Source organism: Mchenga conophoros, linkage group LG4, assembly GCF_057382185.1.
Source record: "Mchenga conophoros isolate Kocher_MC1m ecotype Shallow Benthic linkage group LG4, M_conophoros_male_GT1.1, whole genome shotgun sequence".
Classification (NCBI taxonomy): Eukaryota; Metazoa; Chordata; class Actinopteri; order Cichliformes; family Cichlidae; genus Mchenga; species Mchenga conophoros.
This window is the reverse complement of record NC_140529.1, coordinates 7,913,909-7,926,608: the sequence shown is the minus strand read 5'-3', so window position 1 is coordinate 7,926,608 and position 12,700 is coordinate 7,913,909. Positions and strand designations below refer to the sequence as shown.

General features: G+C 41.6%; 1 protein-coding gene, 1 long non-coding RNA gene and 1 pseudogene across 3 annotated transcripts; all 3 read left to right on the top strand.

Moving 5' to 3' along the window:
* Positions 1–1,146: 1,146 nt before the first annotated feature.
* Positions 1,147–3,799, top strand: LOC146575458 (uncharacterized). Its single transcript, XR_014892129.1, has 4 exons — positions 1,147–1,250; positions 1,460–1,565; positions 3,255–3,325; positions 3,426–3,799. It is a non-coding gene; the product is annotated as an uncharacterized LOC146575458 (long non-coding RNA).
* A 19-nt stretch (positions 3,800–3,818) lies between these two features.
* LOC146575457 (uncharacterized) lies at positions 3,819–7,244 on the top strand. Of its 2 annotated transcripts, none has more exons than XM_085270178.1 (4): positions 3,819–5,391; positions 5,690–5,848; positions 5,930–5,983; positions 6,413–7,244. In XM_085270178.1, exons 1-4 carry the CDS (start codon positions 4,014–4,016, stop codon positions 6,658–6,660), a joined length of 1,839 nt encoding a protein of 612 aa, XP_085126304.1. In that variant the 5' UTR covers positions 3,819–4,013; the 3' UTR covers positions 6,661–7,244. The 2 variants fall into 2 exon arrangements, with proteins under 2 accessions (XP_085126304.1, XP_085126303.1); XM_085270177.1 differs by having other exon boundaries at positions 5,927–5,983.
* A 1,490-nt stretch (positions 7,245–8,734) lies between these two features.
* Positions 8,735–9,503, top strand: LOC146575456 (uncharacterized; annotated as a pseudogene).
* Positions 9,504–12,700: the final 3,197 nt, after the last annotated feature.

The following is a 12,700-nucleotide window of genomic DNA, read 5'->3' as shown; positions in this document are numbered from 1 at the left end:
TGGACCTGAAACATCCAGAGCCTGAAAGGGTAAATATAATCCAGTGTACCACTTAATGAACTAATAATTTAATCTATCATCATTCTTTATGGATGCTGTGTGTGTGTGTGTGTTTGGCAGTCACCTGGGTGTGATGTGATTTACATGGACCGTGGCTTGTAGGTCCTTTTCATTGTTTCAAAGTGCAAGTCTGGATAACATCTGAGTGTGTGTGTGTGTGTGTGTGTTAACCACCCAAATGTGACTTAGGAGGACCACACTGTTATTGGGAGACTCTGTCAAAGTTTGCTTCATGGTGACATCACTCTGGTTTTAGGAGGGGTCTTCTCGTATTTCTTGACAGTTTGACCTACAGCATGCAGAACTGACTACATGTGCTTTGTTTCTATGTGGTTTGAAACTCAGGCTTGAACATTAAGATAGATAGTACTATACAACTTAACTTGTTTTAGGCACTTTTTACTGCTTTAGTGCATGGGCTCTCTCTGGCTGTGTACTCTGGCTTCTTCCCACAGTCCAAAGATGTAGCTTATGGGGTTAGGTTAACTGGTGATTCAAAACTGCCCTTTGGTGTGAATGCAAATGCTTGTCCTTCCATGTTAGACTGGTGATCTGTCCAGGTTGTACTGCCCTATGGTAGCTGGTATAGGCCCCAAAACTGCTACCCCACAATCCTGATAAGGATAAGTGGAAGAGGATGGATGATTGCAAAGGAATCAGTTGTTAACTATTGTAGCCAGTATTTTTTTCAGAAGAAAACATTTCTTGAGTGGAAAGCCCCCCCCCCCCCCCCCCCCCACACACACACACACACACATGCAAATTAAAGACAGAAGCACAGGACTGCCCAGTACAGTTGCAAGAAGAGCACTTGGTCTAATCTTTGTGCCATCTTTTCTTTGTTGCAGGATCTTGATGAAGAAATGCCTCAGCAAGGCTCAGAAGCCATGCATTCTTCTTCAGTGCAAGATTTTGAAGAGGTAACATTGACCTAGGACAGATTTTAATGAATGTTTCTCATGCACGATGTGTACCTTACGCTATTTGCCAATAGTGAAATGGTCTATTCATCCTCTTGAGTGATGCATTTTTAGTAACTGTCAGATTACTGTTCTTTTGTCTTCATTCTCTATCTGTTACACACGAAGACTGAGACCAGCCAGATTCAGAAGACTGTGAGCTGCCTAAAGCCGCAACCAAACAGCTTTCCAAACAATGATCTGGACCTGAAACATCCAGAGCCTGAAAGGGTAAATATAATCCAGTGTACCACTTAATGAACTAATAATTTAATCTATCATCATTCTTTATGGATGCTGTGTGTGTGTGTGTTTGGCAGTCACCTGGGTGTGATGTGATTTACATGGACGAAGTTTATTAGTTGATATCTGCAACTGAATTGAAAACACACCTTTCCAACTGTCCAAAACAAATAAATGTTGCAATATTTTGCTAACAGTGTCACAATCATCGTCTGGTGTGCACAACAATATCATCTTTGGACAAGTGCATTCAGTGTGTGGGACCGGTTTCCTCCCTCAAGTGGCTTGGCTTTAAGTGCAAAGGTGAGACATTTAGTGAATAGGTACAGTGTATAGTAAAAAGCATTAATAGAGTTCAACAAGTTAAGACGTGCTGAAATGAACACTGCTCCCTTTTTAATTAATGGGTGGTCACGTCTAATTAAAGAAATGCAGTATTACCTCATTGGTGCAGGACCTTGTAAAAATGGTATACTTGGGATTGTCCTCAATTCCCCATTCCATAACATAAACTGCTCAAAATAATAAAGGGAACACTTAAACAATGCGATGTTACTCCAAGTCAGTCACACTTCTGTGAAATCAAACTGTTCACTTAGGAAGTAACACTGACAACCAGTTTCACATGCTGTTTTGCAAATAGAGTAGACAACAAGTGGAAATTATAGTCAATTCACCATAATAAAGGACTGGTTCTGCAGGTGGTGACCACAGACCACTTCTCAGCACCTATGCTTTCTGGCTGATGTTATGGTCACTTTTGAATGCTGGCGGTGATTTCATTTTAGTGGTAGCATGAGACAGTCTACAACCCACACAAGGGGCTCAGGTAGTGCAGCTCATCTAGCGTAGCACATCAATGTGAGCTGTGGCAAGAAGGTTTGCTGTGTCTGTTAGTGTAGTGTCCAGAGCATGGAGGTGCTACCTGGATGTGGAGTAGGCCATAGGAGGGCAACAACCCAGCAGCAGGACCGCTACCTCCACCTTTGTGCAAGGAGGAACAAGAGGAGCCCTGCAAAATGACCTCAAACAGGCCACAAATGTGCATCTGTCTGCTCAAATGGTCAGAAACTGACTTCATGAGGGTGACTTGAGGGTCCAGCATCCACAGGTGGGGATTGAGCTTGCAGTCCAACACCATGCAGGATGTTTGGCATTTGCCAGAAAACACAAAGTTTGGCAACTTCAGCACGGGCACCCTATGCTCCTCACAGCTGAAAGGAGGTTCAAACTGAGCACGTGACAGTCTGGAGATGCCGTGGGGAATGTTCTGCTGCCTGCAACATCCTCCAGCATGATCATATTGGCAGTGGGTCAGTAATGGTGAGGGGTGGCATTTCTGTGCCTGCCAGAGAGCCTGACTGTCATTGGGTAACAAGATGAGGTCCTCGGACCCTTTGTGAGACCACATGCTGGTGCATTTGGCCCTGGGGTCCACCTAATGCGAGACGACACTGGGCCTCATGTGGCTGGAGTATGTCAGCAGTTCCTCCATGACAAAGGCATTGATGCTATGGACTGGCCCGCCTGTTCCCCAGACCTGAATCCAATTGAGCACATCTGGGACATCATGTCTCACTCCATCCACCACAAACTGTCCAGGGGTTGGCAGATGCTTTAGTCCAGGTCTTGGAGGAGATCCTTCAGGAGACCATCCGCCACCTCATCCCGAGCATGCCCAGGCATTGTAGGGAAGTCGTACAGGCATCTGGAGGCCACACACATTCAACTACACACTTTCATGCCACTCAACTACCTAAAGAACAAAGTATTTAATAAGAATAATTCCTTCATTCACATCTGGGATGTCCTTTTTTGGGGGGGGGAGGGGGATTAGCAGTGTATGTGTAGTCATTAAAATATCCTTAATGTGAACAGTTTTGGTTTTTTTTGTTTTTTCAGCATTTGACATTACTGCAATGCTTTGACAAAAAACTACTTCACTTAAATAGAACTGCAAAGCTAAATTAAGTCTATCAAAATGTGTTTCAGTTTGTTTAGGGGTCTGGCACAAATCTTGCCTTGCAAAATTGGCAAATCAGAATTGCCACCAGTCAACACAGGTGTGTATCCCATTCATATTTGGCTTGACTTTTTTTCAGTTTATTTTTTACCTGTCTAAAGTATTGATCAATTAAAAAAACTTTTGTTCTTACATTCCAGAAAGAAGAAATTTCTGAATATTCAGGGGAGGATGGATTGCCACATTCAGTTCTGGATCAAATATCAAGCGATGATGATGGCAACCACAGCATATCAGAAGAAGAATATGTGCCAGATTCAGAGTCATATGATGAAGATTCAGATGAAGACATCTCATTATTGCCAAGCACATCAAAAGGTCTGCTATGCCAAGATGACATCTCCAAAGCGCATGAACAATCAGATTCAACGAATTTAATCCACAACTTGACAAAGGACAAGCCACAAGATAAAAGTGAGCTTTGCGAAACTGAATCAGAAAAAATGACTTTAAGTAAAAGAAATTACTGCTATTTTTGTGGCAAACCACAAGCTAAAATTTCCCGCCACCTGAAAACGCACAAAATGGCTCCTGATGTTGTGCATGCATTTTCCCTGCCTAGAGACTCAAACGAGCGTAAAAGTCTGTTAGAGAAATTGAGAAATAAGGGAAATTTTAAGCATAATGCTGCAGTTTTGCATGGTGGAGTGGGACCACTGAAAGTGAAGAGAAGACCCAAGATTAAAGCAGTAGAGGGAAAGTTTGCTCATTGCTTTTATTGTCAAGGGATGTATGTTCGCAAGGATCTTTGGAGACATGTCCGCAGATGTCCTAACAAACCAAAAGATGACACGGATAAAGAACCTGGAAGAACCAAAGTACTCGGCCTGGCTTTAACTCTGGAGTCTCAGTGTTATCCGCAGGTGTCAAGTGGAGTCTGGAAGGTTCTTGCTGTTATGAAACAAGATGAGATTGCCTCAGCTGTGCGAAATGACTTTACTGTTATTCAGTTTGCCCAGTCCCTCTACAATAAACATGGACAAGACCCTACAAAGTATGATTATATACGACAGAAGCTTCGTGAAGCGGGACGTTTGTTGTTGTGTCTGCGCACAGAATTCTCAGTGCATAACATGGAAGAAGCTATTAAGCCTGCTAATTTCCAGAGAGTTGTGCAAGCAGTAAAGAAAGTTTCAGGTTTTGATGAAGAGACACTGTCATACAAAACTCCAAGCCTTGCGCTGAAACTGGGACATACACTGCATAAAATGTCTGACATTATCCATTGTCGTGCCCTCATGACAGAGGATGAAGCCCTAATCAAGTCCACTGATGCGTTCAAGAAGTTGTATGTCTCCAAATGGTCTGAGATGGTGTCTCACCGTGCCTTGAACACATTGAGTGAGGCAAAGTTTAACAAGCCATCAACATTGCCCTTTACAGAAGATGTTCGGATTCTCCATCACTACCTTCAAAAATCTGCAGAAAGTGCCTTTTGCAGCTTGGAGAACGAAGCCACAGCTCAGAATTATGCCCAACTTGCACAAGTTACACTCTCACAAATCATTGTGTTCAACCGAAGACGTTCTGGAGAGGTTTCAAAGATGCGCCTCAAAAGTTTTCTTGAAAGAGACAAAACAGCACTCCACACAGATGTTGCCATGGGGCTCTCAGAAATGGAACAGAGACTCTGTAACTATTTCTGTAGAATAGAAATAATGGGAAAAAGGGACAGAAATGTTCCAGTTCTGCTAACACCAAGCATGCTGGATGCTCTGTCACTACTGGTTAGTAGGAGGCCTGACTGTGGTATTTGTGCCACTAATATCTACCTCTTTGCAAGACCCCGATCAATGAGTCATTACAGAGGAATGGACTCCTTGCGTGTTCATGCACACCAGTGTGGAGCAAAGCAGCCTGAGTATCTAAGATCGACACAGCTCAGAAAACATGTTGCCACACTCTCACAAGTCCTTAATTTGAAAAACAACGAACTTGATCAGGTTGCAGATTTCCTGGGTCATGATATCCGCGTTCACCGCGAATTCTACAGATTACCAGTTCCCACAACACAGCTGGCCAAGATTTCCAAACTGCTTTTAACACTGGAAAAAGGACAACTTTCCCAGATCCAGGGGAAATCACTGGATGAGATCAAAATAGAAGGTTTGTATTGAAAGGAGCAAATATTAGGGCAGTAGTTGAATATTATGCTTTATCAACCGAATTAAAACCTAAAAGCACAGACCATTCTGTTAAATGTCCATGATTTAAGGTTCTTGAAGTCTATTGTTTCATCACTTTGCAACATTTGGCAAACTGCAGAGTGGTGGCCTTAAATAGTAAAACTATGTACTATAATTTCCAGTATTTGTTCTGTATTTTGTCATATCTCGTTGTTAATGTGAGGTTTTTGGGGGGTTTGTGTTTGGTTTTTTGGGGGGGTTTTCCCACAATTTCTCAGATGAAATTGCATTAAGTGATGCTGAAACAAAGGACAGTGAGAGTGAATCAGATGATGATGACACAGCACTCACAATGTTGGCGTGTGGCACCAGTGAGCCTGTACATGCAGTAGCTGATTCCACAAACACAGCGCAGCTCCAAGACACTGTAGATTGTGGTAAGTTACCACTAGCTTGGTTTCTGTGGATAAAATGTTTGTTACAAATATTAAAACTTAATCAAATTGTGTAATCAGCAGATGAAGGACCACTCACAATGCCTGCAGCAAGTGAGACTGCTGCTCCCTCTGAAGGTAAGGGGTGCAGTTGGTTCTCTAAGCTTATTATTGTTTCATCACTTTGCAACATATGGCAAACTGCAGAGTGGTGGCAAAAAGTCACTTGGATGAGTGACAAAATGTTTCTCCCACTGAAAACGCTACGTCCAGATTAACAGAATCAACGTTTTGGGATTTACTTACCTGGATGATTGAGCATGCATCAAGAGACTTTTATTCAACTTTTTATTCAGTCTTTTATTCACAGCGGAACACTAAATGTCTCATTTTAGAAATTTGATAAATTTTCAAAGAGAATTTTAGCTCGTTTTGATATTGATGGTAGCAACACATTTCAGAAGTTAGTACAGGGTAGCATCCATTCTTTTAACCACCAAATGTTTTTTGTTTTTTTTGTTTGGTTTTTTGTTTGTTTTAACTACTACTACTTTATATATCTTCCAGAGAAAAATGCTGCTCAATCCCACAATTCCCGAAGAGCTCCCAAAAACATGTGGTCCAAGGCTGAGGTTGCTGCAGTGATGAGGCATTTTAAAGACCACATAAACGAAGGGAAACTAGCCACCAAAAATGAATGCAGTCATTGCAAATTGGTAGAAGATCCGGTGTTGGCAGGAAGAACAGTTCAAAACATAAGAGATTTTGTAAGAAACAGAGGATTAACTGCAAAAAGGCAGAAAAAAATGAACTAAAATAACTGTTTAGAGAGCTGTGGTTTTACATCTTGGTCAGATTGCCAATTGTTGTTAACACTGATGTTCTGTTTAAAGAAAAAAAAAGTTCTTGTTAAATACAGAAGTAGTTTGTATTTCATAATTTTTACATTTAATTTATTTAGGGTTTTTTTTGACGGGTTATATTTAAAATAAAAAATTATAAATGCATATTTTCTCCCCTTAATATTTACCTTTAAACTATTAAAATTCATTTTAAATGTTTTTAATTTTTCTGTTTTCTATATTTTTATATTTCTGTGGGAAGCGTGGGCATTTTTGTCCATAGATTTCTTTTTTTATTTATGGTTAAAATTAATGTTCAGATCCAAGAACACTAATAAAATGATGTTCCAGTAATCCTGTGTCCTGTCAGATGTGTATTCATGGTAATGATGAGCTATTTACATATTACATCATTGTCCCTTTAAAGACCCAATATTGTTTTTTTTGGACCTCATAAAACACATTGTTGTCAAGTGGACAATGTCTCCAGAAAACACAATAGAGTCTGGTTGGTGTGTATCAGTGTATCTAGACTTCTATAGGGAGTGTATGAGGTCTGAAGTGACCCAAATTTTTTTCAGATTTTTTCGAACACTTTAACCTCGCTCCCTTGGCTCTAAGTCCTTTCAAAAGGGTAGTCCACTTAAACCACCACCGGGCGGATTGACGTAGTATAGTCCCGCCATACCACATAGACCCGTATGTGTGTGTGTGTGTGTGTGTGTGTGTGTACGTGCAGTGTCTTCTGCCAGTGATAGTGATCTGTTTCCGCTCCCTTTGTTACCAAATACTGTGTTGCTTGCTTTGTCCCCTCATGTCAATGATCCTGCTGGAAACCACAGAAACAGCCATTAGAAACTTTTCACCAGTGGCAAACAAACACTTTAAAACATCTAAGCTCACGGACTACACTGGCAGATTCTCACGATCCAGCATTGACGGAAGCTCAGCCACTCTAAGTAGCTCCAAAGGGTCCCGGAATCCACAGAAACCAGGACACCAACACGCACAGACACATACCTGTTTTCATGATATATCGGTACGAATGACAAACATGTGACAAATGGGTACATGCTTTTCCGAAGGTCCTAGAGGCATGGGAATCACAAAGTGTGACCCATGCGTCCAGTAACATGCCCATCTGTTGAGATTTTGGCTAGGGCTCTCTTGCTTGTTTAAACTAAAAACAGACCCAGGAAAGGACTGAGCAACTTACGACCAACGCAATAGACTTAAAGACAAATTTAAAATTAAATGAAAGTAAAGTTAATTTTAACTGATACAGCATTCCACCTGAACCTGCATTTTATAGTTCTATCTATTCATTTTTCTTTTTAATGCTATCATCCTGTTGTTGTTGATGTAGTACTTTACAGCAACCCAGTCTCTGCCTTTCAGAGCTGCCGGCTCTGCTTGGAGGCAGGAGTCACATACCTTTTTACCTGGTACTTTGCAGCTTGTTATGAAATGAAACGTGTGCTGCTCAACAGCCTTCACTTCATCATTTGTCCACTTGCTTCTCACCTTCCCAGCTGTCATAAATGGAAACAAAAAACATCTCAATGCGAAAGCAAGAAAGACAATATTCTAGTTAATAATGTGAATACGGAATGTTCTTATGAATACATGACTGAACATGGAGTCCATGTTCCTGACTTCTAACTTCTCCTGCTGTTGTCAAAAGAGCTCTCAACACTGATGTAAAGCAATCCATTTCCCAAGAAATCCAATCATACACTAAACAAAAATATAAACGCAACACCTTTGTTTCTGCTCCGATTTGACATGGGATGGACATAAAGACCTAAAAGTCACTCCAGATACACAATATTACCATCCCTCCCAAACATTGTTCACAAATCAGTTTAAATGTGTGATAGTGAGCACTTCTGCTTTGCTGAGATAATCCATCCCACCTCACAGGTGTGCCACATCAAGATGCTGATCTGACATCATGAGTAGTGCACAGGTGTACCTTATACTACCCACAATAAAAGGCCACCCTGGAATGTGCAGTTTTTTGCTTTATTGGTGGTCTGGGGACTCAGAACCGGTCAGTATCTGGTGTGACCACCATTTGCCTCATGCAGTGCAACACATAGTCTTCGCATGGAGTTTATCAGATTGTCAATTGTGGAATGTTGGTCCACTCCTCTTCAATGGCTGTGCGAAGTTGTTGGATATTAGTGGGAACTGGTACACGCTGTCGTATACACCGGTCAAGCACATCCCAAACATGCTCATTGGGTGACATGTCCGGTGAGTATGCTGGCCATGCAAGAACTGGGACATTTTCAGCATCCAAGAACTGTGTACAGATCCTTGCAACATAGGGCCGTGCATTATCTTGCTGGAACATGAGGTGGTGTTCATGGATGTATGGCACAACAATGGGCCTCAGGATCTCATCACGGTATCTCTGTGCATTCAGAATGCCATCAATGAAATGCACTCGTGTTCTTCGTCCATAACAGATGCCTGCCCATACCATAACCCCACCACCACCATGGGCCACTCGATCCACAACATTGACATCAGCAATGCGCTCACCCACACGACGCCACACACGCTGTCTGCCATCTGCCCTGAACAATGTGAACCGAGATTCATCCGTGAAGAGAACACCTCTCCAACGTGCCAGACGCCATCGGATGTGAGCATTTGCCCACACAAGTCTGTTGCGGCGACGAGCTGGAGTCAGGTCAAGACCCCGATGAGGACGGCGAGCATGCAGTTGAGCCTCCCTGAGACGGTTTCTGACAGTTTGTGCAGAAATTGTTTGGTTATGCACACCAATTGTTCCAGCAGCTGTCTGAGTGGCTGGTCTCAGACGTTCTTGGAGGTGAACCTGCTGGATGTGGAGGTCCTGGGCTGGTGTGGTTACACGAGGTCTGCGGTTGTGAGGCCGGTTGGATGTGCTGCCATATTCTCGGAAACGCCTGTGGAGACGGCTTATGGTTGAGGGATGGACATTCAATGCACGGGCAACAGATCTGGTTGACATTCCTGCTGTCAGCATGCCAATTGCACGCTCCCTCATTGCTTGTGGCATCTGTGGCATTTTGCTGTGAGACAAAACTGCACATTCCAGGGTGGCCTTTTGTTGTGGGCAGTCTGAGGTACACCTGTGCACTACTCATGATGTCAGATCAGCATCTTGATGTGGCACACCTGTGAGGTGGGATGGATTATCTCAGCAAAGCAGAAGTGCTCACTATCACACATTTAGACTGATTTGTGAACAATGTTTGGGAGGGATGGTAATATTGTGTATCTGGAGTGACTTTTAGGTCTTTATGTCCATCCCATGTCAAATCGGAGCAGAAACAAAGGTGTTGCGTTTATATTTTTGTTGAGTGTATAAACCAATCAGCGTGAGGTTAGGTGACAAATAGGACAAAAATATCAAATTTGGTCAGAATAAAGATCAATTTGATGCTTTAAGGGAAAGTTTGGACTAACAAATGGTATAGCCAATTTCTTTCTGCTAAGATATTCACAAACAAGTAATTCTAATGTTTACATTGAGAAACCTTCACTCAAACTGATTGTTTTAATACAATCACAGGGCATTGCATTTATGCACTAGGCCCAACTGACACACATACTTGAAAAATGTGCAACCTGTTGGAAGAATGAAGTGTCTGTCACTCACTACTTGGTCTGTAGGTTGAGACAGGATCTCAACACTTGGTGTCTGCAACAAAAGACAACAATATGTCAGAAACATTTAAATCCCAAAAAAAACACATCTTGTGTTAAAATGTGTCCTCCATAAACATGCCAGTCCACTATTCACATGCTAATCCTTCTTTGTAATCAATGTAAGATGACATTCTGTGTTCTAACAATTATTTATTCATCTTTATTTTTCTGCTGTAGTGTAGTTTATTAAGCTACTAATTGAAAAAAATTATATTACGTGGTTTGAAAGCACCTGATTCGCTTTAGATTCAGCCCTTGGTCCTGTCACGTTTCTAGTGACATTACAGAGTACCTAATATTGTTATCATAATATACAGGTAATAATGCATAATTACCGGAATCTTTTGGTTGCATGGTCAGACTCTTCCTGCTCCAGAGAATTTCTTTAAGGATCGAGCAAATACAGACAGCTGTCATCTGCATTTATGTACTGTGATGGATATCTCATTTTAAAAAGTACATAAATTATTAAGACTGTTATTTGAAGAAAATAAAAGTCACAGAAATGTTGCCTGTACTTACCAGTTACAAGTGAACATGGCTTTGTAGTTATCAAACCTGTGACATCTTGGAAATTAATAGCCAGTTTGCAGAATCTCTCACTCACTCACTCAAAATACTATAGCAACACACTTTCACTGACCTAAGGAGCATATTACATTTTTGGAATATGCAGAAAAACAATTTCAGCTGTGATAGGACAAAGCTTGAATTAAATATCCAATCACTCTACAGGACCCCCCCCCCCCCCCCTTAATGTATGCCTGTGTTAGATATGGCTGATAACGGTACATTTAAATCTGAGACAGCTTTCAAAAACTCTGACCAACCGATGGGTCTCAAACCCTCAGAAGGTGTGTGTGGTTGTGACGGCTTTAATTAGATCATAAATGTGTGAACCAGGGATGGTGTGTTTATCAACAACAATTTTGCCTTTGTCATTGTAAGAGATCAAGTCTGGCGAACAGCTCACCACTGACAGAATAAGTTCTGCATTCCTCCTACTCCTTTTAGGTATGTGTGTTAAAACATTCTCCGCAACAAGATCCCTCACCCCCGCATCACCACGAACAGGCAATGTATCCGCCAACTGGGGTTGCACATCCCTGTTAAATTGTTCAGGTAGTGATAAAGACAATACATTCTTTTCACGAACACCTTGTCTCACAAGCGTGAGGTATCTTTGGAGAATATCGCCGTATTTTTTTAGCCTTCTCATACACATCTGTCAGAATCTTGTACCACTTGAAGCATCTCTTTGTCCAACTCGTTCTGAGCCTGTTGTCTGATGCTGCCTGCGTGCTGCAGCTGCTGCTGCTGTTTTATTAAGTCCAACTGGTGTTGGGGTACCAAAAACATCTTTTGCACATGTTCCATTTTCACCTGTTTGCTATCAGACTGCTTATGAAAGGGATTGCAGCCCCTAATAACGGCAGTAAAAACCCTCCAGATTGGTTGATTGTCTCTCTTTTTCAAAGTTTTGATCTTTTTGTCAGCAATCAGTCTGATTATTGTAATCACTGATCACTTTGGAACCTTGCATTATCAAGTTTGGTTTTAATCCTCGCCTAACTAACCCGCGAAGGATAATGTACGCATCGAAACCCTTTGCATTATGAGCGATAAAGATTGAAGAGGGGGCGTCTAAAATGAGCAAGAAAGTTTTCAATGCAATGCTCGCCCTGAGAGCTCCAAGATTTACCATCTGATGTTTTTGTACACACCAGAAAAGGGCTGTGCTCACCGTGTTCGTTAACAAACGTTTCAAAATCATAAAAAATCAACTTGTTATTATGTTTTGTTTCGCGTTGTAAACCTGCATATAGCACTGATGTGTTTGATGATCACTAGAGATTTCCTGACGAAAGATTGGGCATTTTCTCTTTTGGCATTTGTGAGGTTTTTCACGTGCTGCTAAACAATATAGCCTCGAGCACTCGATACATTTCTTATAGAGATCGCAGTTGCTGGCGGACCTTTGACGCCTCTCAACGAGTTTTTTATGGCTCTCAAAACAATAAGGAGATCTACAGGTGCGATTACAATCGGTACATACAATAGGCGAGAGGAAATGATCGTTGCAGTCAGGCTGCATACAGACTGAGCAGAGCAGAAATGGGATAACACATGGTTAAAGCCTATGTAACAATGAGTACACAAATACGCTGTGCCCAAAAATCCTTTTAGATTTTTGATAGCGTAGTAATTGTCAAATAAAAATAAACAGCGCTTTTGCGCTATTCACTGTACTAGTCTGAAATTTACAAAGGGTGCGATCATGCTCGTTACGGTAAAATACTATAATTTT

What these genes read in the sequence shown, in the direction of transcription:
- LOC146575457 (XM_085270177.1), top strand. Translation starts at nt 4,014, where the DNA reads ATGTATGTTCGCAAGGATCTTTGGAGACATGTCCGCAGATGTCCTAAC. An exon ending in GGATGAGATCAAAATAGAAG is followed by an intron (nt 5,392 to 5,689) that starts GTTTGTATTGAA and finishes ACAATTTCTCAG; the next exon opens with ATGAAATTGCATTAAGTGAT. An exon ending in GACTGCTGCTCCCTCTGAAG is followed by an intron (nt 5,984 to 6,412) that starts GTAAGGGGTGCA and finishes TATATCTTCCAG; the next exon opens with AGAAAAATGCTGCTCAATCC.